Source organism: Camellia sinensis, chromosome 4 (genome assembly GCF_055761805.1).
Source record: "Camellia sinensis isolate YWXY chromosome 4, ASM5576180v1, whole genome shotgun sequence".
NCBI classification, from domain to species: domain Eukaryota; kingdom Viridiplantae; phylum Streptophyta; class Magnoliopsida; order Ericales; family Theaceae; genus Camellia; species Camellia sinensis.
Genome location: NC_138964.1, coordinates 61,925,024 through 61,952,148, shown reverse-complemented (window position 1 = coordinate 61,952,148; position 27,125 = coordinate 61,925,024). Strand labels below are relative to the sequence as shown.

The 27,125-nt window shown below is 44.7% G+C and overlaps 1 protein-coding gene, 1 long non-coding RNA gene and 1 pseudogene across 2 annotated transcripts in view; 1 reads left to right on the top strand and 2 right to left on the bottom strand.

The window, feature by feature from the left end:
* Positions 1-12,085, bottom strand: part of LOC145823797 (uncharacterized) — a 31,487-nt gene extending 19,402 nt beyond the window's left edge. Inside the window, exons 1-4 of the mRNA XM_082923318.1 lie at positions 12,059-12,085; positions 11,356-11,517; positions 10,675-11,262; positions 10,500-10,593 (exon numbers count right to left, since the gene is read on the bottom strand). Coding sequence (XP_082779444.1) covers positions 10,500-10,593; positions 10,675-11,262; positions 11,356-11,517; positions 12,059-12,085 — 871 coding nt within the window. The remainder of the gene's footprint in view (positions 1-10,499; positions 10,594-10,674; positions 11,263-11,355; positions 11,518-12,058) is intronic.
* A 9,568-nt stretch (positions 12,086-21,653) lies between these two features.
* On the top strand, positions 21,654-22,445 carry LOC114301209 (class V chitinase CHIT5a pseudogene; annotated as a pseudogene).
* Positions 22,446-23,665: 1,220 nt separating this feature from the next.
* Positions 23,666-26,385, bottom strand: LOC114255754 (uncharacterized). The gene is made up of 5 exons (XR_014366629.1): positions 26,352-26,385; positions 25,984-26,158; positions 24,851-25,755; positions 24,021-24,259; positions 23,666-23,926 (listed from the first exon to the last, which is right to left on the bottom strand). It is a non-coding gene; the product is annotated as an uncharacterized LOC114255754 (long non-coding RNA).
* Positions 26,386-27,125: the final 740 nt, after the last annotated feature.

Here is a 27,125-nt window from a genome sequence, read left to right as displayed (position 1 = left end):
CCCGGATATCGAGGATGGATATACCGACGTGGCCGTAACATTGCCCGATAGGTTCAAAATGCCTCAAATTGACCGCTTTGACGAGTCCGGGGACCCCATGGTCCATCTCCGACTGTTCTCATACATCTTGCGGCCAATGGGCCTAACGCGACCACAGAAGCTTTCATTATTCGGCCGAACCCTGTCGGGTGTGGCCGCCCACTGGTACGCAAAATTAGAGGATGAAGTGAAGAAGAATTGGGATGAAATGGCTGAGGCCTTTGTCGCGCAATATTCGTACAACACTCAGATCGAGATTACAACTCGTGATCTCGAAACGACAAGGCAAGAGCCCAAGGAAACTTTCTCGGACTTTGTAATCCGATGGAGGGCAAAGGCGTCAATGATGACTCTAAGGCCCACGGATAAGGACCAAATCCGGATGATTGTGCGCAATCTCCACCCAAAGTTGATGCAGAGAATGATTGTAATCCCCTTTCCTACTTTCTCAGATTTACACGAGATGGGGGTGCAAATCGAAGATGCAATGAAACAAGGTCTGTTTGACCACGACAGGGAACAACCGAGGAGGACTTTCAACCGTAACAACAATGCGGGCCCGAGTGGCGCTGCAAATACAAGAGCCTCGGAAGTCAGTATGGTCACCACCACTCCCCCTCCCCCTCCAAGGCCCATGGCTGCCACACCCTTCTCCGGCGCGTCCGGAAGCAACACACAAACCACCAGATTCCAACCTCGAGGCCAAAGAACCTTCACCCCATTATATATGCCCCTGTCCAAAGCTCTATGGGTATTGATCAGGAAAAAGCATTTGAAACCCCTGGAGCCGAAGCCACTACCGAATCCACTCCCTCCCTCTCATGACCCAGCAAAGTACTGCGCGTATCACCAACAACACGGTCACGACACCGACCGTTGTTTCAGATTGCGTCATGAGATCCAAGATCTTATCGACAAACAGGTGATCGCGCCTCCCGATAAACCCAATGTCACAACCAACCCTCTCCCACCACATAACCAAGCTCCCCCTCCCAACAGAATCAATTCTATCCAAACTGGGGTCGCATCTTACGATCCCAGTATCTATATCACCCCATCCCACCTACCCAAGCCGGAGGTGTTCCTCCCCGATTGCACTGACTTCTTGTGCATGGTGGACATCTCCAAAACCCAACCAGAACCGACGGTGGTGACCGTCGAAGATGGGGCAGGGCAGATTTCGGGAGAGAATGAGATTGTTGAATCTGGGACTGGACAGAGTTTTGCTGGGGGAGCCTATGATCCAAGCGAGTACATCCTATCAACGAGCCGAATTGGGCTAGGTATAGAATTGCCAGAGACAGGAGAGCTGTGCATGATCCGGGGGGATGGATCTGGGCTAGGGGTAGATGATCTGACAGCCGTAGAGGAGGACTTTGCCAACCTGCAATTTTTCGATGACCAGGAACCGGGGGATGCGTCAATCAACTGGTTCAACTATGAGGAATCGGCGGAGGCCACTGGATGGCTCGAGGATCAACCAGATGAAGTGGGGGAAGCCCAACCAGAACAGAGCCCGGCAGGGGCAGGAGTATCAGCTGTGGCCGGAATGGCCGGAAGTCAAGTTGTATCGCCGGAGAGCGCCGGTGCTAAGAATTCCGCTCGAGACTTGGGCATTATGGATACGGGAATTGTTGAACAACCAGCTGTACTGATGCAGCTGGAACGAGAAAAGTTTGAGGATGCCGAGAGAATTAGGAAAGCTAAGGGCCCTGAGGGGACTGAAAGTGCTGTGTGCACGAAGATAGAGAATGCTGCGAGCATGTGGATAGGGAGTACTGCGAGTACAACTAAACCGGAGCCAGACAGGTGTCTGTTGGCTGCCGACGGAATATGGTGGGAAGACGATGACTTATGTCTTGCCCACACGGATGAAGACTGGGGAAATAATCAACCGGATGACACTTGGTACCTCGATGAGGTTGACCATATGACGAGAAGTGGGTGGTACTTCAAACCCCCACACCTGGACCAACCCGAGGCATCCGGGAAGGATAGAGAAGCGGAGAAACAGAAGGAGAAGCAGATTGAAGAGGAAGCTGTGCTGAAACAGTTAAAAAAGATACAAGCAGACATCTCCATCTGGGGACTGCTAATGGCATCACGAGTACATAGGGAAGCTGTCCTGTCTGCTATGGACAAGTCCAAACTCTCCATAGACACCACACCTGAACAGCTGGTTGGGCTGGTTTTTCCGGGAGGAGGTTCCCCGGTATTAACCTTTTCGGACAAGGAACTACCGCCTGAGGGCACAAATCATAACAAACCTCTCTATATTTCTGTGGAATGTAGAGATAAGTGGATACCGGTGGTACTTGTTGATACCGGGTCTGCGATTAATGTCTGCCCGACCAGAACGGCATATGCAATCGGGTTGAAGCACGTGGACTTCGTCCCAACTACTCAAGTGATCAGAGCATACGACAATACCAGCAGAGAAGTGATGGGGACTGTTAAAATTCAAACCAAGGTTGGTCCAGGACAACACAGCATTGAATTTCATATCTTGGACGTTCCCACAACCTTTAACCTACTTTTAGGGCGACCGTGGTTGCACCAGGTCAAAGCAGTCTCTTCCACTCTACATCAGATGCTAAAGTACCCTCACGGGAAAGGGGTAGCGATCGTTTTTGGGAATTCATCAATCCATCCGCCGCCGGAAGTGTCCACACCTGTCTTGGAGATCAAGCACGGCACGAAGGATGTGTTTTTATCGGGGTTCACTTTGGCCGAGGCTCAAGTGGTGCAGAATGTCATGGCTGTGAATGAAGGTATGTACGTCAGTGCTCAATCTGTCTACCTCATGAACAAGCTACAACATATCCCCGGAATGGGATTAGGAAGAAGCGGCCGGAAAGGCGTTGCGGCATCGGCCGAAGTGCCACACAACCCTCACACCTTTGGATTGGGTTATCTGCCCACCAAAGAGGACTGGGTGAGGAAGGGGAAAGAAATGGCCAGAAGAGCCAGAGCAAAGAAGGCTGGGAAGCCATTTGAGTTAATGCATAGGCCCATCTGGGGTACCCTAAACGGACGCTTCGTCCGGGAGGGGGAAGACTTTCCATTCTGCGGCTTCCCAGAACCATGGCTGAACGCGGAGAGGAAGCGCGTGCCTGGTTTCGAAATCTTCTTCGACTTACAATTACCTGGGGATGACGTTGCCGAAGCGCAGACAGACCCACCAATTGAGGTTGAGCAGTGTAAAGCAGTAGATTCTGGGAGCACCGAGCTTGAAATGGGGGTAGCACTGGCTTGTCTACTTTCAGATCCTCCGATCGACCAAATGGGGGTAGCACTGGCTTGTCTACTTTCAGATCCTCCGATCGACCAAGAGTGCTTGGGGGATAACTCTTCGGTTTCCATGATTGGAGATGAAATAGCTGCGGGCTTTCCAGCGCCGATCTTGGATGCATCTATCGCACCTTCTCTCACCTGGCAATATGAAGAAGGCTTTTTATCTAGCAGCACTGGGTCAGGTAGTGAGCCGGAATCTGATTCCACCGAATCTTGTGCGTCGGAATCAGGTTCCAGCTCGACTGAGTCTGAGTTCGGTATTCCTGGGGGTGATAACCCGGATGCCACAGTCCTGTCTAGGTCGTCATTTTCATTTTCTTTTGAGTCTGTTGTAACAGAGGAATCTGACGGCTTGGAAATATTTAATGAGAATGATGTGGATGTGGTTTCTGAGTATTTTTCTGTGCCTTTGATTTATTGCTTAAATCAGGATTTTCAAAATTTTGATGAAAACAACGAGGGAGAAATTCCTCCAGTTTTGCAACGGTTAATTGATCAAGAGCAGGAAAGATTTGTTAAACCCTTAATGGATGAAATCACTACCGTGAATGTTGGTACTGAGAAGGACCCGCGGCTGGTCCAGATCTGGTCCACGTTGTCTTCAGAGGAACGCGAGCGCTTAGTCGCTTTATTAAAAGATTTCAAAGATGTTTTCGCGTGGTCCTACGAAGACATGCCTGGAATCGATCCTGAGATTGTACAGCACCGGATCCCTCTTGATCCCAAGGCCCGCCCTGTCAAACAGAAACTCAGAAGGATCCGCCCGGACTGGGCTCTCAAAATTAAGGAAGAAGTCACCAAGCAAATTGACGCAGGTTTCCTGCTGGTATCCGAATACCCAACTTGGTTGGCCAACATTGTTCCGGTGCCAAAGAAGGATGGCAGAATTCGGGTCTGTGTAGACTTCAGAGATTTGAACAGGGCCAGTCCGAAGGACGACTTTCCCTTGCCACACATTGATGAATTGGTGGATTTCACGGCAGGACACGCCTTGCTTTCATTTATGGATGGTTTCTCAGGCTATAATCAGATAGTAATGGCACCCGAAGACCGGGAGAAGACTGCATTCACTACCCCGTAGGGTACATATTGTTATAGAGTGATGCCATTCGGGTTGAAAAACGCTGGAGCTACTTATCAACGGGCAGCAACTACAATATTGCATGATATGATCCATAAAGAGGTCGAGGTGTATGTGGACGACATGATTGTCAAGTCCAAAGAAAGAGAAGGCCACTACACCGCCTTACAAAAATTCTTTCAAAGGATCAGAGAGTTTCGACTGCGATTGAATCCCCAGAAGTGCACGTTTGGTGTTACAGCGGGAAAAATGCTAGGGTTTCTGATTACACAAAGGGGCATCGAGGTCGACCCTTCCAAAATCAAGGCCATCTTAGAAATGCCACCACCAAGGACTGAAAAGGAGGTGCGAGGCTTTTTGGGTAAAGTGCAATTCATAAGACGGTTTATTTCTAAATTAACCTTGACTTGTGAACCACTTTTTGGTCTCCTGAAGAAAGGAAAGAAATTCCAATGGGACGGCCGATGTCAAGCAGCTTTTGAACAGATCAAAGAATATCTACAGAACCCGCCCGTGTTGTCACCACCAGAGCCGGGGAGACCGTTGATATTGTACCTTTCGGTAACTGAGACTACCATGGGCTGCATGCTCGCGCAGGAGTAAGAAGACAAAGTGGAAAGGGCCATCTACTATCTGAGCAAAAAGATGCTGGATTACGAGACCCGCTATACACCGCTGGAGAAGGCTTGTTTGGCCTTGGTATGGGCTACCAGGAAGCTGCGACACTACCTGTTAGCTCACTCTATAATGTTGGTTTCACGTTTGGATCCCATCAAATATCTTTTCGAGAAACCAGCACTTACGGGTAGGCTAGCTCGTTGGCTGCTGTTGCTCTCCGAATTTGATTTGAAGTATGTAACGCGCAAGTCAGTAAAAGGAAGAGCGGTAGCAGAGTTCCTTGCCGACCACCCGGTTGAGGGGGATGAAGCGGTTGAGTACCTATTCCCAGATGAAGCCATTCTACACATCGAAGATGAAACTTGGACGATGTACTTTGACGGAGCGTCAAACCAGTATGGGTATGGGATAGGGGTGTTGCTGATAGTGCCTGACGATTCCCGTATCCCTTTAGCATTCAAGCTCCGGTTCAAAGTCTCGAACAATGAAGCAGAGTATGAGGCATGTATTGCTGGCCTGGAAGCAGCCCTAGAACTAGGGGCAAGACGGTTGGACGTTATTGGGGACTCAAACCTTGTTGTGTCTCAAGCAAAAGGAGATTGGAAAGTCAAGGAGGAAAGGATGATAATTTACCACCAAACCTTGGATTTGTTAATTCCTCGGTTTGAGAAGCTAAATTTCACCCACCTCGTAAGAGAGAACAACAGGTTCGCAGATTCACTAGCAACTCTATCTTCCATGATAGACATCCCGTCCGGAGCCCGGATGCGTCCAGTCATTATTGATCAAAAGTTTGCGCCAGCATACGAGTCGATTTCCGCCATAGATGAGGCTCAAGACGGCAACCCCTGGTATTACGACATCTGTAACTTCTTGGAAAAGGAGACGTACCCACTAGGGGCAAATGCCAAGGATAAGAGGGCCATCAGAAGAATGGCTGTTCAATTCATCATCTGCGGGGGTAAGCTATACAAAAGGGGTCATCTGGGAATGCATAAGCTCTGTGTAGAAGCTGAAGAGTCGAAACGCCTGATGGAGGCCATCCATGGAGGGGAGTGCGGTGCACATATGAATGGAGTAATGCTGGCCAGAAAGATCCTCAGATAGGGCTACTACTGGTCAACCATGGAGGAGGATTGTGTTAGTTTTGTTCGGCGATGCCACAAGTGTCAAATTCATGCAAACTGCATGAACATCCCGCCGTCAAAGCTGTACAACATGACTTCGCCATGGCCTTTTTCAGTTTGGAGAATTGATGTGATCGGAGCTGTTACCCCGAAGGGGTCAAACGGGCATGAGTTTATCCTGGTGGCGATAGATTATTTCACAAAGTGGGTCGAGGCCCAATCATACGCGGTGTTGAAGGCGTCGCACGTCTCAAAGTTCATCAGAAACAACATCATCTGTCGCTACAGGGTGCCAAACGAGATAATTTCAGATAATGGTTCCCACTTCAAGAAAGAAGTGATAGACTTGTTGGAAAAATACAACGTGGCTTTCCATAAGTCATCTACATACCGACCGCAAACCAACGGAGCGGTCGAGGCCGCCAACAAGAATATCAAACATATACTGCAGAAGATGGTGGGAACCTACCGGGATCGGCCAGACAAGCTGCCATTTGCTCTGTGGGGCTACAGGACTTCAATCAGAACTTCTACTGGAGCGACTCCGTATTCATTGGTCTATGGAATGGAGGCTGTTCTACCCATCGAGATTGAGGTTCCGTCGTTACGAGTATTGGCTGAGTGCCAAATAGCCGAAGCAGATTGGCAGCAGAGCAGATTTGAAGAACTCATGCTCTTTGATGAAAGAAGACTGAAAGCACTGTACCACATCCAAGGCTATCAACGCAGAATTGCCCGGGCTTTCAACAAGAAGGTTAAGTTCAGGAATCTGAAAGAAGGAGATTTGGTGCTCAAAGACAACCGAGCTCCCATCCACGACCCAAGGGGCAAGTTCAAACCCAATTGGACTGGTCCTTACATCATCAAAGCTATCTGGTCAGGTGGAGCTGTGGTTTTGATGGATCTAGATGGCTTGGAGTTCTCACAACCGATCAATATGGACAAGTTGAAGAAATATTATCCTTGAGAGGCTCGCTAGGCCGAAAACCCGAAAGGGCGACCTAGGCAAAAGTCAGTGCACAAAAAAATTAGAAAATATAAAAACTGAGCTCGCAAGGTTGAAAACCCGCAAAGGGCGGCCTTGGCAAAAGTTAGAGCGCAAAAGGAGAGTGAAAATACTCGAGTGAACCTGGGCCTGAACTACGTAAGGCTTGATTCCCATCTTTGGGATACGTAGGCAGCTTCACATTGAAGTTCAGCCATAAACTTTTCCCCGATCAACTCTGTCCATTTTGATCATCTCAGTCATCTTTATCCATCAACATTTATCGCGATCTCCGGTACAGTGATATTCAGACTAGGGGCAACTTTCCGTTGCCATGCAGTGCCGCATTGTTCTTCAGACTAGGGGCAACTTTCCAGTTGCAGGGATCTGAGGTTGTGCATCTCAGTGACAGATCTTCGGCGTGTCCAGTTCTGATCCACATCGAAAATAGTTTTGAAAAGTTTTAATAAAAGTCGACTTTGTTCAAATTAATCTTTTTACGACTAAAGACCATTTTTGGACCAAAGCGGAAAATTTTCAGTACCACAACCTTCAATTTCATTGATTTCAAAACAGAGTTCTCCTGCTCTTGCATACAATCGAGGTCGCCTTTTTATTACATTCATAAAGAAAACTTGAAAATACTAATAAAGCAATAAATTTGGGGCATAGTCGAGTCAAGTATCTCTGCGCCCCCTTCCAGAGCTAGACGAAGCATCTGATGCCAAGCTAGGCCCAACCTGCGCCTCCTCGTTGAGCCAATCCAAGCACTCGTCAGACAAAGTGCAACTGAAAGTGGGAGCAGGAGCCAGGAGCTCTCTAGTCCTCCATGCTGTGGCATATCGGGCAAGCTGTGCACCTCGGATCGGGAAAGCAGCTGGGTACTCAATCCCCTCCGGTGGGCAGATCTGATCGTGACCAAACTGGCGCAGGAACCGGAACGGAAAATAGAATACGCAGTGGCTTAGACCAATCAACTGGATCCCAATCAGCCGGGACATACTATAGCTCATTGCCGGGAGGTTGAGCCAAGAACAACGCCAAGCAATGCGGTCTGCAGACAAATTGCACATCCAATCAAACCACCACCTTTCGTCAAGAGCATTGACTAGGCGCTGCCGAAAGAAGTAGCCTCGAGCTGAATAGGCCGGGCAAGAGTCCACAACCTGCAACTTGTCCATTAACCATACCTGGGGGAGGGATGGAAAATGAGAGAATAAAGAACAGAGAGATGTACGATGAGAGAAAAGTAAGACAAGGGTTTTGTGAGAAAAACCGAGCCTGAGGGTCGAGTGATGTGAGCAAATATAAATGTAAGGTTGGGTGGGAAACATTACCTGCAGCAGCAGTGGACTCCCAGCAAACCTAGTCGCCTCCCGGCGATAGACAGAATCTAAACCCATCAACGTCTCGGCCAAGGTCATAGCGATGCAGCTCTTTCCCTCTCTCAAGCCTTGGGCAACTTCAATCAGGCGAATGCTAGCCCCGCCGAAGCCCGAGGAAAGCAGAAAGTGAGACAACAAACACAAGCAGAGGGCGTGTTGCCGGAAACCCTGCCAATAATGGTTGCTGCGGTCACCGGCGTCGGAAAAACGATGGATCAAGCCGAGGATGTCCAGTTCCCCACTGCAGATCAGAGATCGAGCATCATGCGCCGTGAGCCCACACATCCGCCCTAAAGCCTGGGCATGGCCAAAACGGAGCTGGGGCAAGATCACTTCAGACCATTCAGACTCCATCAAAACCTGAAAATCTTCGAAAGTGGGACATACCTCTTGGCCGCTGAAGCTAAAAACGTGCGTCACTGGGTTCCAGAACCTTGCCGCGGCATGGAGAAAAGGGAGATGTAGCGGAGTACGGCTCAGCGTGAATAGTGCATTCAAACCGAAACCCCGGAAGTTCAGCTTTTCCGAGCCATCTAGAGAAGAGATCCAAGATGTGAGATTTTCTGCGAGAAACGCCTCCATCTTTGTGTAAAACTAAGATGAAATGAATGTTCCCGAAGTTGAGGCTTTTATAGAGGGAAAAACACTATTCACGGGGACACGTGTCAAAAACTAGGTGGCTGCAGGAATAAGTGGCCGGCCGGCCACCTTTTCTGGCTGGCCGGCCATTTGTTTTTTACAAAACTGGCCAGCCGGCTCCCCCTCTCCATAAAATTGGCTGGCCGGCTCCCAAAGGTGGCCGGCAATGCTCCAGTGTATCTCCTTGGCTTTGTTTTACCCTTCGAGGGAAAGTTTCGAGCATTTCCATGCAACAGATGTGTCAAGAGCCTTCGTTTCCCTCCGTTTTGGATGCATTCCATCGCCCAGATCGTCCGGAGTACGCTTTGTGTTGTCGAGTTTTGATTATCGAGTTGATTGTTTTGCTTATCGAGTTGTTTGTCGAGCGGACGTGTTTCACGTTTTTGAGTCATTGCTCTCTGTTTAAGCAATCTTTGTTTAAGTCTTGTTTATTTACGTTGTCAACACTGTTGTATTTTGCTTATTGAGTTGTAAACTTCCTAAGGTTCTGTTATATCTTAGTAAGTTAAGTTGCTTAGTTTGTTGCGTCGGTTCACTACCTGACTTGGTGATTACACAATGCACATTCCCATTCAATTTTATTTTTGTGCGAAATAAAATAATGCGATACGATGCTAAAAGTTTAAAATACAAACACCTTTTCGAAAGCTGTTTCATTCCATCATGTTTTACAATGAACAAAGGTACAAGTTTTACAAAAAATAAAAATACCTAACAATGTGCAAAGTGCTACAAACTACTAGCAAAAAGAAAAATAAAGCAGGAAACAGCAGCATCAATGTCCTCGGGAGCGGGAATGAGAAGCACTCCTCATCCTCTTCTGCGGGACAACCTCTGCACCATCATCATCATCCGGGTCGGAGTTGTCGTCCTCAGGATCCCCCTCAGCCTCGCCTCTGTTCCCCGAACCAAGACCGGAGCCCCCCTCCTCAGCAGATGTCTCTAACTGGCGGTCGGTAACCTCCTCCTCCTCCTCCTCCTCGGGCTCCGCCTCTACAACGTGTGCCCTACGTCTGCGGGAGGACCCTCCTCAAGCTCCTCGGAAAGGCCTGGATGGCCCAGCTCCCTGAGAAGGCCCAGATGGCCCAACTCCTCGGAAAGGCCCAGATGGCCCAGCTCCCCAAGGAGGCCCAGGTGGCCCGGCCCGCGGCTGAGCATATACAGGAGGCATCTGAAAATGAAAAGTTCAATACATCAGTTCAAATATGAAAATCAGATACGAGTACAGTATGTGAGTGGGGTGTGTGTCGGATGTGCTCTACAATACAGAAGAATGCTCAAAACCAGTGTGTCATCAGAAGTGTGATAAATACAAGAAAAATGAACGGTACCTGCACACCCATAACGGATAGGTGTGTCTCTCTCGACCATGCCCTCAAGTGCGGCTATCACCCCGAGAATCTCGTCCACATACTCAACCGGAGGCTGCAGATACAAAGGCAAAACTATCAGTAAATGAATGAATGTCCAAGTACCCGACTGATAAATCAAAGCTATAAATCATACCGGTGGTGAATCAGGATCCCTGACATATCTATGGTCAGGAAGTGGAGGCTCTAGCGGAATCGGGTAAGGAGTCCCAAAACGCCATCCCGTCAACTCGGACGGCATGTCCGGCCATCCAGGATGAGGATAAGTCGGAGGAGTCGGAGGAACCGATCTACCCCCACCTCTCGATGTACCAGCCCTACTAGTAGAAGGGGCGTCTGCAGCCCGAGCCCGGGCCTGGCTCGAAGATGACGTACCAGCAGACCTCGTCATCGGGGTGCGAGCCCCCGCCAGTGGAGGCATCAAATATGTATGACGGTAAGTGGCATAGTCCCCCTCCTCGAGGTGCAACAGGGCATCACTACCCAGCATACCGCCGACTATCTCCTGGTGAGAGAGCCTATCAGCAGTCCGCATACTGACTGGGGGTGCTGCGGGAGGGTCCTGAGAAGTATACCCCCATACCTGATGCAGAAAGCGTTCCCCCAGAAACCATGCTCTACCAACAGGTCCTTCGAGCAGGAACCTGTACTGGGAGGTGCCCGATCCTCCGGGATACTGAAATCGGAGACCATCGCCCAAGGGTGCCCAAGGCTGCCATGTAATCTGCGGATAACAAGTGAATAAACCAATCAAAAATCAGGAACGTGCAGGGCAAATCAGAGATAAAAATGGGAAGAACTGAGGATTTTGAAGTACCTTCGATGGGCGCACAGTGTCAAAATACTGTCGCAGATAAATGAGAGTCTCTCGGGGTCTCGGCCGGTGCGGGCCCTCGAACACCAGTGAATATGGGGTCATGGGGGGCCCTGCCGCCTCCAACTCTGGGGCTAATACTGGGAAGTATACGTAAACCCATAACTGAGAAAAGCAGTGTAGAATGTAAGTACAAAGTGCTGAGAGCAAAATACAGACTGTAAAGTGCGCTGTGTGTGCAATATACAAGTAATGAAAAGCAGAAATGTAAATCAAGGGGACAGAAAAGTACCTCCCAGGCTCTCCAATAACCGCCAAGTAAGTCTCCCCGCCAGCGGGAGGTGGCGCTCATATAGTAGTAAAGGGTAGCCAGGCCGGCGCCACCCCAGTCGTATCGACTGACCTGTGATAGGTCAACCAGAGCGCTCAACAGATATAGCCCGACCGTGTTCCCTCTATCGGCAAACAGAGTAGTCCCGAAGAGGAACATAAGGAAACCGCGGGCATACTGCTCTGTCTCCTCAGGAGTCTCGGGCTCCATCTCCGCCCGCCGGAAGTGAGAAGAGAACCAAGTATATCGAACTCTCCCGGAGACTCTGTCGACAGGCGGGCGAGCTCCCAGTAGATATATCCAAGCGGCCTCCCACTCGCCCATGTCCTCGTCATAAGGAATGGACCAACCTCCTATGTCCAGGCCGGTCAATACCGCAAAATCCAGAGGGGTCATAGTCATGTCCCCAGTGGCAGAGAAATAAAAGGAGTTGGTGGTGTCCCACCATCTCTCTACCAAAGCCGCCATCAGTGTCCTCCTAGCAGGACAACATGACAATCCAATGCAGAAGGCCCCGAACCTTGCCAAGTCTACTAAATCCCGGACAGCCTCCGGGAGCTCAACGTACCAATCCCGCGCGGCGGTGGAGCCATACCCCCGTACACTGCAAGAACCAACCTGCATTCAGAATGAATACATGTGTCAGTATGAAATGAATATATGTGTCAGTATAAAATGAATGAGCTGTGTGCCAATGAAATGAATGAACTGCGTGTTCAACTTTCAACTAGTGTGGGCTGCGTGTTCACTATCAATCTGGGCTGCGTGTTCAGGAAATTAGTTTGGGCTGCGTGTTCAACTTTCAACCAGTGTGGGCTGTGTGTTCACTATCAATCTGGGCTGCGTGTTCAGGAAATTAGTTTGGGCTGCGTGTTCAACTTTCAACTAGTGTGGGCTGTGTGTTCACTATCAATCTGGGCTGCGTGTTCAGGAAATTAAAGTTTGGGCCGCGTGTTCAACTTTCTACTAGTGTGGGCTGCGTGTTCACTATCAATCTGGGCTGCGTGTTCAACTCTCAATCAATCTGGGCTGCGTGTTCAGGAAATTTAAGTTTGGGCTGCGTGTTCAACTTTCAACTAGTGTGGGCTGCGTGTTCACTATCAATCTGGGCTGCGTGTTCAGGAAATTTAAGTTTGGGCTGCGTGTTCAACTTTCAACTAGTGTGGGCTGCGTGTTCACTATCAATCTGGGCTGCGTATTCAGGAAATTAGTTTGGGCTGCGTGTTCAACTTTCAACTAGTGTGGGCTGCGTGTTCACTATCAATCTGGGCTGCGTGTTCAGGAAATTAGTTTGGGCTGCGTGTTCAACTTTCAACTAGTGTGGGCTGCGTGTTCACTATCAATCTGGGCTGCGTGTTCAGGAAATTAAAGTTTGGGCTGCGTGTTCAACTTTCAACTAGTATGGGCTACGTGTTCACTATCAATCTGGGCTGCGTGTTCAGGAAATTAAAGTTTGGGCTGCGTGTTCAACTCTCAATTAGTGTGGGCTGCGTGTTCACTATCAATCTGGGCTGCGTGTTCAGAAAATCGGAGTTTGGGCTGTGCGTTCTACTCTAAGTCAGTGAGTGCTATATGTTCACCATTTTAGTTCGGGCTGTGTGTTCGACAAATCAGAGTGTGAGCCGTGTGTTCATTTCTTAACTAATGTGTGCCGTGCATTCGCAATCAATTAATGAGCCGAGTGTTCAGAAATTCAAGTGTTTAAGCTACATATTCAAGATGCAAATAAAGTACTATGTCATAAGCTAAACTGTGTGTTCAAGCATGGCAAAGGCACGAAATGTACGAAAAATGCAGAAAATGAAGTAAATACCTCTCGGGCCTCATGGGAGAGGTGATGCTCTGGCTCTCGGAGAAGTAGATCCCCAGGTGCTCGCTCATCAAAATCAGTGAAATGACGAAAAACGGCACGAGGAAGGACATGTGCTGGTGGAGCGTACCTCCCGGGAATAAAAGGTCGGACCCTCGGGGGCAAAGTCATGGGATCAAAATCGTCCCCGGCACCCGGAAAGCCTCCACCATGGGGAGAATTACCCGCCATTTTCAGAAAATCTGCAAAAGGAGCAAAAATGAGCGAAAATGAGTCAAAATTGGAAAAAGTCAACAAAAGTCAACTCTCGGGAAATGAAAAAGTCAACAAAAGTCAACTCCCGAGAAAATCTTCCAAATATTGAGACAAACTTACCTCAAGCGGCGAAAATGAGAAAAGAAGCTCCGAAACCAAAATTTAATCAGTACAAAGTGCTTGAAACTGAATATTTTTGCGAAAACAACTTGCGTGGGGCGTTGGAAAACGCGTATGGAACTCAGATCTGGAGAAGAAAGTGGTGTAGGAGGCAAGAGAAGAGAAGATCTCGGCTGCATTTATAGGCTCAAAGTCTTTGGATGAGGGAGCATGAAGAAAGGAGGTGAAAGGACCAAAATGCCCTCGGATTTGGGCAGATGGCCGGCCGGCCACCTTTTCCAGCCGGCCAGCCATTTACTTTTTGGAAAACCAGCCGGCCAGCCATTCTCTTTTTGTAAAACCAGCCGGCCAGCTCTCATCCCTCATAAAACTAGCCGGCCATGTCCCTCACAGGCTCACCTAGCTCCCTGCAAATTTTGAGGAAGATTGGAGTTCCCGGGACCTGAAAAAGTTCAAGAAAAATACACTTCCGGTCGCGAAATTGCTCCGCCGGAACTTCAGCTTCAAGTTCTGACATGTGTCTCATCATTATTCATCAAAATCAAGATATATCCTTTTGAATATGTTGTAGTCTTTCCAGGAAATTGAATCGAAGGCCGTCATCAAAGTCGCCTTCGCCGAAACACGCGTTTCCTTGCTCGTCATTTCGTAACAAACGGGCACCATGATTTGTGCTCGTTTTGCACTATCATGCACATAACTTGCATTCTCATGAGCATACTTGCATTATTGTGCGCTTTTCTTGATATTACCATACCTCCGCGCTTGAGCATGCTTTGTCACTCACGTTCCTTTCTCGCATCGCGATGCATTCACTTGCCGACACTGCGTGTGTCGAACTTTCAGAATCACATTGAATATATGTTGTTAGCATATTGTGCTTGTTGAATTTCTCTTTTTTACAGGCACGATATTGTATGTACGGTTCATTTGAGGCTGGTGCGACCAGACGAATCGCACAGGTATCGTATCTTCTCCGTGTGAGACGTGGCGGGGATTGAATAATCCTCCGCATTCTTAACTGCATGAAATGTAGTTGTTGCTTTGCATTCTTGCTTAAAACTGTTGCATCTATTTGCGAATACTTGCTTCATTACAGCTTGCTGCATTTGCATGATCATTGAATTACTTCCGGCTCTGTGCATATCGTTTTGCATTTTGCCCCCTCGCCTGCGGGCATGCCTGCGGGCACATCTATGTTTATCTTGTACGTTTGTCTAAGTCTTCGGCCTTGTCAAAAATGGGTCGTCTCTGGGCTTTGACATTCACTCCCGTCACTTGTGACTTTCGAGTTCTGTCAAAGAGGGGCAACTGTAGACACCCCATTTTTGACCGACCTTAAGACTCAGACGTCACCAGTTGAGCGCTTGGTGATGTTGCATAATGTGCTCGTTCAGAAGTTTCAGAGTCGCGGCCGTGAGCCCTGCCTCCGGATTTCCGAACCCTCTTCTGTGCCTTGTCTCGGTTTGCGAACCAGACTCGGTTTTCTCTGTTTCTTTTCCTGAGGGGAGGGAGAGGTCCCGTAGACTATCTCTCAGTGGCCGTGGGCTACATTTTGTGGCCGCAGGCCATTTTGCCCATTTCGGTGTCCGGTTTCCGGTTTTTCGGGACCGTTGGCCGTGTGCCTCGGTTCGGGACCACCTAACCATCTCCGTTTGTTCTGATTTTTGGCATACTTCCTTTCTACTCCCTTTTGAGGGACACTGGGGTCTGAGAAACCCACTTTGTGGCAGAATGCCACTTTCGGTGCTTAACAGCCCGTTTTCGGGACCCCGAACTGCGTGTTTTGGTCCCCGAGCATTCGTTTTGCATCGGTTTTTGTTCATTTTTGGCAGGTACCTCTGTTTTATCACCGGGAAGGCCGTAGAAGGGTGGGAGGCCAGCAATTGTTTCAACAACCAGTTTTTGCTCCTCCGGCGCCCTCCGACGCTCGTTTTTCTCACTTCCGAGCTGATGTTGAACAACCTGGGCCCTTTTTCTTGAACTTTGAACCACATATTTGTGATGTACACACATGGGAGGACCCTAAAAGTTGGTGGTCGGCCACTAATGTTGCTTGACCCTTTTGAACCCCTCCTTCCGAGCCAATGTTGAACACCCTTGGGCCACTTTCTTGAACTTTGAACCACATATTTGTGATGTACACACTTGGGAGGATCTTAAAAGTTGGTGGCCGGCCACTAATGTCACCTGACCCTTTTGACCCCCCCTAGAAGTGGCTTGTTCTCTCTCCTGTTTTAGAATTTCCAAATTCGAACCACAGGGTTGTGATGAGGGAACCTGGAAGGCCATCTTTTTGTGGTGGCCGGCCACTAACTCAATTTGACCTTTTTGACCCCTAGCCGGCCGGCTAGGGGGGGTGGCCGGCCGGCTACCTGCAGCTCCAAAAGGTGGCCGGCCAGGTTCCTTGCAACACACACTTTACAGCTGTATAGCTGTATCCCCCAGAAAATATCTCAATCCGGGGGATATTTTTTTGGGGGAAAACTTACCTCCTTTTCCCCCACCTTTTCCCCACCTTTACACCCTCTTTTTGTTCCTTATAACCAACTGCAAGCATTTGTATTAGGGGTTAGAAAAAAATCCTTTGAGCCTCTTGCATTATATCCCCTCTCCTTCTCTCATTTTCTACCCTAAAACACCCAAGTTTCATCCCCTTTTCTTCACTACCACCTAACACCATCACCACCACTCCATTCCCAGAATCAAGGAGGGTTTCTCAGAGGCAAAAGGTGCTGCAACTTGGTCCAAGAAGCAACCAAAGAGTGGTCTATAAGGGTGAGTTGCCATTTCCACCTTTTTGAGCTTATTTTTGCAACATTTCTTAGCCATATATGCTTTTTGCTTTGAGCTCCGGCCATAACTGAAAGTGGCCTTATTTTGAGCTCTTTTTGACTTTCTCTTAAGGGCTCAACCCTGTTTGAGCCCCCCATCTTGCACTTGCTTCAATATCTTCCTTAAATGCTATTTTCTTGCATGCTTTGGCAGCCTATTGTGCTTCGGTTTTTAGTCTTTTTACAGTACTAAAAATAGTCTTATTTTGGTCCATTCTTCATGTTTTATTAAGGGCCTTTCATGGTTTGGGACCTCCATATGCTACTTCATGTTGTATCCCTCCTTGGTCCCCTTTTCTTGCATGCTTTGGCAGCCCATTATGCTTCCATTTTTGGGCGTTTTACAGAACTAAAAACAGGCTTATTTTGAGCCCCTCTTCAACATTGAAGAAGGGCTCAACACTGTTTGGGACCTCCATGCTATACTTGCCTTTATATTCTCTTTTGGTCCCCATTTTTGCATGTCTTGGCAGCCTATTGTGCTTCGGTTTCTAGTCTTTTTACAGTACTAAAAATAGTCTTATTTTGGTCCATTATTCATGTTTTATTAAGGGCCTTTCATGGTTTGGGACCTCCATATGCTACTTCATGTTGTATCCCTCCTTGGTCCCCTTTTCTTGCATGTCTTGGCAGCCTAGTATGCTTTGGTTTTTAGTCATTTTACAGAACTAAAAATAGTCTTATTTTGTCCCATTCATCATGTTTCATCAAGGGTCTTTGGCTGTTTGTTGAATATTTTGCATACTTTGTGTTATAGCCATTTTTGAGCCTCATTTTGCATTACATTTCTAGCATGTTTGTATACTGATTTTGGGGCTGCCATAAACTGTAAATGTGCATATTTTTGGTCCCTATTCAGTGTTTTAGAAGGGAATTTTTCAGTTTGAGCTTTGTATATACCACTTGTTTCATTGCCCTCTCTTGGCCCCTATTTTTGCATGCCATTGTTGCCCTATCTTTGCTTGATGTTTGGCCATGATTTGTACTGGTAAAATGCTTATTTTGGGGCTGCCTTGCTACTGTCTATTCATTGCATGTCCATATTGTGCATGTTTGGTATAGCTATAGGCCATTTTGGGTGCCAAAATCCATGTTTCGGGACTATTCCATGCATCGGGTGCACTTTCGCCTCATTTCGGGGCTGTTTTCCCCCACATTTCAGTGCTGAAATTCCCTTAACATGTGCCCATATCATATTTTCATCTCATTTGCATTGCGTATGCCATTGCCTCGGTTTGCGTGCCCGTGTGCACGCATTTCGAGGCACTTCATTTTCATCCATCGGCATCCTATGTGAGTGTGGTTGAGGCTCTCTCATGTTGGTATAAGCCCATATCATATTTTCATGTCATTTGCATTGCGTATGGCATTGCCTCAGTTTGCGTGCTCGTGTGCACGCATTTCAAGGCACTTCATTTTCATCCATCGGCCTCTTATGTGAGTGTGGCTGAGGCTCTCTCATGTTAGTATAAGTCCATGTTGCATTCTATATGCCATTTTAGCCATATTGCATTGCGTATGCCATTGCCTCGGTTTGCGTGCCCATGTGCACGCATTTCGAGGCACCTCATTTTCATGACATTGTGTATGTTAGGATTGTATCTTAGTCGCATTTCATGCATGTCATGCATATTGCATCGTGTTCGGGATAGGAGTTAGCCCGGGCACGGGAAACGAGGTGCATTTCGTACTCCGAGTGACGGAATGTATCTCAATTCCCCAGTCACCGATACTCCGGGTCATCCATGATGGAGTTAGGTCTCGTTGTGTTTTCATGTGCATTCATCCCATATTAAATTGTGCAATTCGACTCCTCGGCCATCATGCCTCGATATGCGTGATTGGTGGCACGAGGATCGATGCATGCATATATCTGTGAAAATACATTGCTATGCCCCTTTCCTGCTCTCTGTTGCAGCAAAATGAAGAATCAGTAACTTTTCGGAGTTTGCCACGCTTTCCAAGAATAACTGCTAAACAGAGGCTAATTGGGGCATCCCGGTGGATTTTCGCGCAAGGCAGCCCAGACATGCATCATTCATCAGAAGCAAGGCAGTCCCTGGCTTGCATGCCAGTTTTACAGTTTTCTTAGTTAATTTGTTAATTAATTAGGAATTTGTATATTATTCGGACTGTAATATTTGGACTGTAATATTCTTTTATTCGGGACTGTATATTTATTCGGACCCTCTGCGCGAGGGCGCAACTGTAATAAGTGTGCGTGAGTGTGATGTATGTCTTCCAACCCCACGTCTTTCTTCCCTTTTATTTATCCGCTTATGATGGTTAGATTAGGGCATATTTCAATTAGCATACAGTATGACAGCATGTTTGCATCATTCATCCGTTTTGCATGCACCGGGCTCGGCGCATCATACTAACTGCATTGTATTTTCAATTCCAAATTGAATATATGTTAGCTGTAGCATTCCATATGCCATGTTTAGAATAGCCGAGCCTATTATAGGTTGCATTTTTGCATGTGTTGCATTAGGCATTTCTGTATATTTAGGGTCATGCATGATTTCTAATGTGATTTCCATTTTGGCTTGGAGTACACGGTAAGTTTTATGCTTTAGCATCCTTGCATGCGTGTGAGTGACTGCCATGATAGCATGCTTACCATGAGGCTATTTGCTTATGTGATATAACTGCCTGAATGCCTGTGGGTGAAGGTTGGGTTACTTGGATTGGAATAAATCATCAACTGTTAGTTTTAAGCCCACTAGATAGTGGCAAAACCATTGTTTTCTAAGCCCACCTGCGGGTGGCAAAATCTGCATTTTAAGCCTACTTGCGAATAGCAAACCATTTTTCAAATAAACAAACATGAAATGTTTTGTTCCAATTCAGGCGATCCAGTCTATACTTGTATGCTGTGCGCATCACATAGTAACCTAGGCTAATAACCGGAATAAGGATACACAAAGTTTTCAAAAATAGATATCATGGTTAGTAGAGGCCGATCTTTGATCGGGCGAGCGGGGGTGCTCACGAAGTGACCTTCCCCAATCGTACCCAAGTTCCCGAGCCGAGGCAATTTTGGTGATGACGGACACGTGGCCTTAGGCAACGAGTCAGGGTTTCCTAAATTTCCCAAAATAAAATATTTAGGTGACGACTCTGTATCTGGCAAAGCAGTCCATGTTTGGCACTTCTTTCAAAATCTGTTTTCTCAAAACGATTTGCCGGATTTGGACTCTTTGGTTCAGACTTAGAACCGTGACAAATTTGAGAGTCCTGAGCTGTAGTGACCCCAATATGAACGGAACGGGAGCTCGTTCCTCCCGGGGCGTTCGGGGACGTCTACAGACAGCTTGGTAGTACTCGTAGAATCTACTTGCAGACACCAGCCTAGGGATTACCAGTGACGTATTTATCGCCCCTTGTTATTAAAAAGTTAAAATTTGGAAATTGATGAGATCGTAATTGTAAATGAAATGTATGGTGTTTCTCAAGAAAGACATGAATAATATCTTGAAAGGAGTATTGTACTGTATCTGCACTTGCATTCAATTTTGGCCATCTAACATAAATGTATATACTTTGTTTGGTATTTCTCTATTGGGTTTTATGCTAACCCCTATGGGATTTGGTGTAGGCAAAGACGTAGTGATCCCGCCAAGTTGAGGGCGCGGATAATTGTAAAGAGCACATGGCTCCTCTTTTGTTGTGATTTCTTTTTGTAAAGCCAAGAGCTAACGTGTATGAGTCCGAAAGACCACTTCTGTGTAACCGGGCTATTGCCTTGGAAGATGTAAGCCCTTAAGGGCATTTTATTGTTTTGAGATTAGGTGCTTCACATGCTATAGATTCATGTGTATTTTGATCATTGAATGTATATCCGCATGTGGAACTTTTGTATAAACTCTCATATCTAATATTTAGAGAGGGAAGGATTACTGTCTTTGTTTAGTGAATGCTTATTAATGTGGGTAGTTCATGTTGAATTATTTTGGGGCGTGACATGAACTACATAATTTACCAATTTTAAAAAATAACTTTTTTTTGGGACTAATTTAAAAAAACAAATCATTTTAAAATAACTTGAGATCTGAAAAATAACTTGAGATTTGATGATTTGGTGCGATCATAAGAATAATGTGTTAATGATATTTTTGAGAATAAAAATCATTTTAATAAATTTTTAATTTTAAAACGAGAGGACTTAAGGCTGCTACATAGTTTTATTCTAATTTAAATTTTATGATTTTTTATCGTTTGTATAGCTCTAGTCATAAGAATAATAATAATAATGATAATAATAATAATAAGTAGGGTAAATTATAATAATGTTACAAACTTGGAAAAATTTTAAGAAGAAAAAGAAAAGAGAAAAAAAGTCCAGAATGCAACTCTTCATGGTTGAGCATATGGGTTTTACTTAGAGCGAATTGATTGCTTTAGTAATTTTTTTTTTTTAAATTATGAAAAGCATATAAAAAATAGAGAGAATGATTTAATATGTAATGACTTTTTGATTAAGATCCTTTACTTCCCAAACAAGTCCTCAGAATCAATGCAACATAATTTCCACAATGTTATTTTTATTTTATTTTATTCTATTTTTTAGTCGGTCTACTTATTGCAATAGATAGGTCCAACATTGATGACTAGAAAAACATGTCCCAATCCAAAATTGACAAAGTCAGTTCGAAAACAGGAAAGCTGACCAAAATAAATAAATATACACTAATATTAATATTAAACACAACATTTGCTAAATCCAAACACAAATCCCCAAACATATTTTGACGAAACAACATAGAATTTTGATACAAACATGGTCTTTAATCCAATCAGCATCGTTGTATATAGGTAAATTCTCTATTCTTGCAATGAACAACTTGAGAAAAATCTTATGATGGCCGAAAAGAGATTTCTGTTATTCTTTCTGGCCATCATTGGCGTTGTAGGCAACGGAATTGCCTTGTGTTATGCATCAATACCGATGTCATCTCCACCCTATACTTCTAAACCACCCAAAATTATACCACCATCAATGCCTTCATTTTCTCTTTCACCAGCTCCATACGCACCAGGACCGGCCCCTGCTCGTGTACTGCCCTCTGATGGCATCAAGGATGGATATTGGCCTTCATCGATAGCTGAAAGGTTCACTCCATCAACAATCCCTACTAAATACTTCACTCACCTCTTCTATGCCTTCGTTTTGCCCGATGCCACAAGTTACCAACTCTTTGTCACCCCACTTGACGATCAGTGGATGGGAATTTCACCGCCACCCTCCATGCCCAAAATCGGAGGAGGAAATTCAAACTCTTCAACTTTCTCCAACATGGCAAGCAGCCACGACACTCGTGTTGCCTTCATCAAGTCAGCCATCGATGTGGCTAGAAAGTATGGTTTTGATGGACTTGACCTCGATTGGGAATTCCCACAAAACCCACAGGACATGACACGCTTCTCAATGCTCTTCTACGAGTGGTGTACTGCCTAGTACAAGTAATCGCTCGCTTCTGGTAAGCCGCGACTCCTTTTGTCTGCAGCGGTCTACTTTTCCTCCGACTTCTTCTTAGCGAAGATTCCACGAACATACCCTGGCGGTGCCATTAAAAACTTCCTGGATTTTGTGAACCCAATGTGCTATGATTACCATGGTTCTTGGGACACCTCGGTCACTGGTGCTCAAGCGTTGGTATTCAACAAGTCCAGCAATGTTAGCACTAGCTATGGTATTTCGATATGGGTTGAAAATGGCGTGCTGCCGGAGAACTGGTGATGGGGCTACCCATGTATGGTAGGACATGGAAATTGAAGGACCCAAATCAGAATGGAATCGGAGCTCCTGCAAATGGGACAGGACCTGGCTATTTAGGGGTCATGAAGTATAGTGATATTGTGGATTTTGATTTGGCAAACAATGCCTCTGTTGTGTTTGATGAGGAGACCGTGTCGACATACTCGTATGCAAGAACCAATTGGATTGGGTATGATGACATGGAATCGATCAGCAACAAGGTGAACTTCACTCGAGCGAATGGCCTTGGTGGATATTTGTTCTAGGCAGTTGGATTTGACAAGAACTAGACCATCTCTAAAGCAGAGGTTCGTTGCATAATATATTTTAAGGTTGGTAACTAGCGTATTAGAGGACTAACCATAGGCATAAGTAACGTTAACTAATTGATAAGTTAAAAGCCCCACATCATTTTCTGTTAGATTGTGTTTTGTTTATGTGAAATACCGTGAACCCTTTGAAAAAAAAAGTTTGGTGACATTTGAAAGTGCCACAAAACTATTCTTCTAATGACATATTTTAGCCTTGTGGCATTTTAAACAAGTGTCATTTATACTCGTGCCACGGTAGATACTAGTGGCACCTCAGTGACACGTGCCACTACACTATCATGACTAAAGACTTTCAATGACACTTTGATGTCATGATAGGCACTATTTGTGACACTATCAAACGCCATTAAAAAAAGATTTAGTGGCACTTCAATGACACTTGTAAGTGCCATTACACCATCAAGACTAAAGACTTTCAGTGACACTTTAATGTCATGGTAAACACTATTCGTGATACTATCAAGTGCCATTAAAAAAATCTTACAATCTAAAAAATGCCACTATAAATTTTTAATGACGCTTGTTATGCCACAATTAATATTTTTAACAACTTCATAAATGTCACTAAATCCAATTCATTTGTGCCATTAAATAGATATAAGTGTCATTGGAGCTTATTCTAGTGACACTTTGTAAAGCTACTACCACTATTACGAAATGCCACCTATATGTTCTTTTCATTGACATTTTTAGAAGTCACAACTAAACATGCATAAATGCTTGTAAAAATTGAATGAATTTTATAAAAAAATAAATATTTATTGCCACATCCTATATTAATTTGACATCCATTCATCATGTAATATTTTCATAATAATAAACAAATATTACCACCATAGGATCATCACATTAAAAACAAAAACAAAAAAATTCAAACCACAATCATTTTTTTATCTAAAAATATAAATTTATGTATATTGCAATACAAATCAAAATTATAAAATATTCTACCACACTAACAAAGTTAAAGCAAAAAAAAAATTTAAAAGAAAATTATTCCAACCATAAATTCTGAAAAGCCATAGTGATATCCATATTCCGAAGAGACAAATTATCAAAACAAATTCAATTTCCAAGTTCTCAACCTCATTTGTATAAATATTCTCAGCTAGCATCCATAACTTGCGAAATCTGCATCCAAAAGATAAACATATAAAGGTAATTGAAACTATATTAAGTTAATATAAATTTGTTAATTAAATTAGTATTTACAAAAGAAATATACCACAAATGGAGTTGGCTAAGCAACATGAGCTCCAATAGCTTGTCTAATTGTTCTGACAAGTCCATATGATCGGATCAAGCTCTCATTAGGTTTGACTGACACTTGAACATGTACCTCCCAATAGTCAGGTCCTAGTTCTTCCCCTTCTACTTTTTTAGATAGTCTATGCTTTTAAGTGCTCCGATTGCAACTATTTCTGTTGGTCTAATGATAATTTTTAGAACAACTATATCTCCCACCTGTAAATCAAGATTTAACTATTTAAGTAATTATATATTTACAATTAATAAATAATATTTAAAAAATAAACTAGTACAAAGCGCCAGAGTGAAGATGATCACAACTTAAAGTGATATGCATTTCTCTAGTAAATAAGCAAGCCACATGATTTAATCACTTAATTGGGACTTTTAGAAATACCATGTTTACGAATGCCAATTTTTTTTTTTACATAGATGGGGTTTTAGAATCTTTCTTGAAGTAATGGTGTGAAAATAGATTAGTATTATTTTGTTATCTTATTCATCCTTACAAACAGAAAAAGGGTATAAAAATAAAAATAAAAACAGAGCAAAATAATACAAAATTCTACTGAAGCATTTAAACAAACACTTGCAAGATATTATATAAAATCACAACATAAATACAATAATAGTAAATCACAACTAACCTTTTATATTAAAAGATGAGAATTAATAAATTCATGAGTTAAAAGATTAGATTTTCCAATTGTATCAAGTTTTATGCCTAAAACAAGAAGATCATAAATAAGTGACGAAGATAGAGGTATTGTGTGTGTTTGATGAGAGTGAGAAAGAGAGAAAGAATACCTAATGAACTCTGATCGTAGAAGATGAAAACACAACAAATTTGTGGTGTAGATGGTAGATAAGGATGGCATGAAAGATAAAGAATGAAAAACCCTTCATTATTTGGCTCCCGCCTCTTTGTCCCGCCAAAATCAAATTTGCTTCACCAATTTCAGAATTGTTGGACTTTCGCCTCTGTCTCTATCTTGATCTGCTTGGATTTTGCCTCATCAAATTTGGTTTGTGTCACACCCAAAATTTGGACAATTAAATATTAAATTAGAACTAAACCCCAATTAATATTTCATCATCCAAATCCTAAGGGTGAAACAAAAATCAAAATGTTTTCGACCTAATCTATTTAAGTAAATTTCAATGCTAAAAAAAAATACAAGGGATAAAAAAAAAAAACAAATGTCAACCAAACCATCCATCATAAATTCATGACTATCCAATACCTCCCAACATTAAAGTAGTAACAAATAGTCAAAACAACTTAAATAATGTAAAGTTAGAAAATAACCCACAATACCAAACTATCAAAATACCAAAGTCATAAAAAAAATAATAAATAAATAAACTAAATAACGACCCTAAACTCCAGAAAATAAAAGAAGTTCAAAAGAGTTTCTCTTCTCGAAGTTCATAGATTCAATGAGAGAGAGAGAGAGAGAGAGAGGGGGGGGGGTGTTACCTCACAAAGCAATAATAAGTTTCTACTTGCAGTGGAGGCCAAACAAAATGGGGAGAGCAACAAAAATTGAGCCATTTATAGTTTATGCTACAAACATCACCGAGTCACTCACCTGTGCAGATGAACCAAAACTCTTAGAGCCCTGCCAGACAACCTCAAGGCTCTTCTCATTTTTTCACTTATTTCTGTCTTGGTAGTCAATTTGGCCGAAGAAAAAAGAGTCAAATCCAACCTAAATGAACAAAAGAACTCAAATTCAATCAACTTGCAGTGTGTAATATGGTAAACTTGTGTGGATCAAATTAACTTCTTTTTTTTCAATTTTTTGGAGATTGTACAATTTTTTTTTTTATTTCCTTCATGATAATAATATTCTTTAGTGTCTTGATGGTTAGTGACAAAACCATACATAAACAACAATTACCTATGCTAAGGACTAACAATACTGACACAGTCATACCTTTGCCCCCAAAAGGTAAGCCTGCACTGCAGAATGACCAAAGGGATCAATCTGCAAACCAACTCTTGGAGTCACAGTGAACTTCTCTTTGATAAACCAGTGCCCAAGTGTAGTCTGATCTATCTTGTCAATATAATGTGAGGCCGCCTCATCATCCATGCAGCAACCACCATTTCTGCACCCATTCAAAAAACAGAAGGAAAAAAATTTGAATTAGTCCACTGCCTTAAAATAGCCACTCTTGTGAGCAACGTGCTCAATCAAAACCATATTGGTCTCATTTTCCATCTTTGCGAACTTAAAAAATAAAGCAAATAAAGAGACCAAGTTTTAGGTATAAAATTAAATGGGCATATGCAATTGTATACATCAACTCTAGTTGATCTGTGCTGACAAACTGCTTGGTTATTGTAAGAGGGGCTAATTTGAGCCCACTAAATTATTTAGGCCCAATAGCCCAAGATTAGTGGGCCCGAATTTATCGCAAGTCCAAGAATCGGTGGGCCCAGATTTATCGCCATCAAACGGATTGAATCGCTCTAAGCCTCGAAAGGGTTCGGATCCACGAACCTAGAGACTTACTCGGGCCCGGACTCGAAAAGGTATTAAGCAAGCCTAGAGATCCGAGGCACTCGGACTCGAAAGGATTCGGATCCACGAATCTAGAGATCCGAAGTACTTGGCTTCGAACGGATTCAAACGCAATCTAGAAGTCGCTCCGTTAATGAGTCCCAGAACACTTGCGGGCTCGGAGCTTTCCGGGATCTACGCACCAGAACCATGGGCGTAATGGAGTTCGAACAAAGGACCCGATCCCGAGGACGGTGAGTGGAGATAAATTCACTCTTCGGTTAAACTAGCCTATACCCGGGTCGAGGTGGCACGACCCCGGGGGGTCCATGAGACTCGGCAATATTTTGCGGCAGGACGTCCTCTGGGACTACCCCTGACCCTTTGGGATGATTGGGGATCATTGGTTAGGTGTGGCTAAGAAGAAGGGTTCGCCGAGGGATTGATCTCCTCTTCGGGGTTTTCTCATCCTCGGAGAAGTCACCTCCTCGGAGAGGTCACCTCCTCGGACAAGGTGGTTAGAGAGAATATCCCCCATGTGCCTTGCACATGGGCTCCATCCTACATCATGA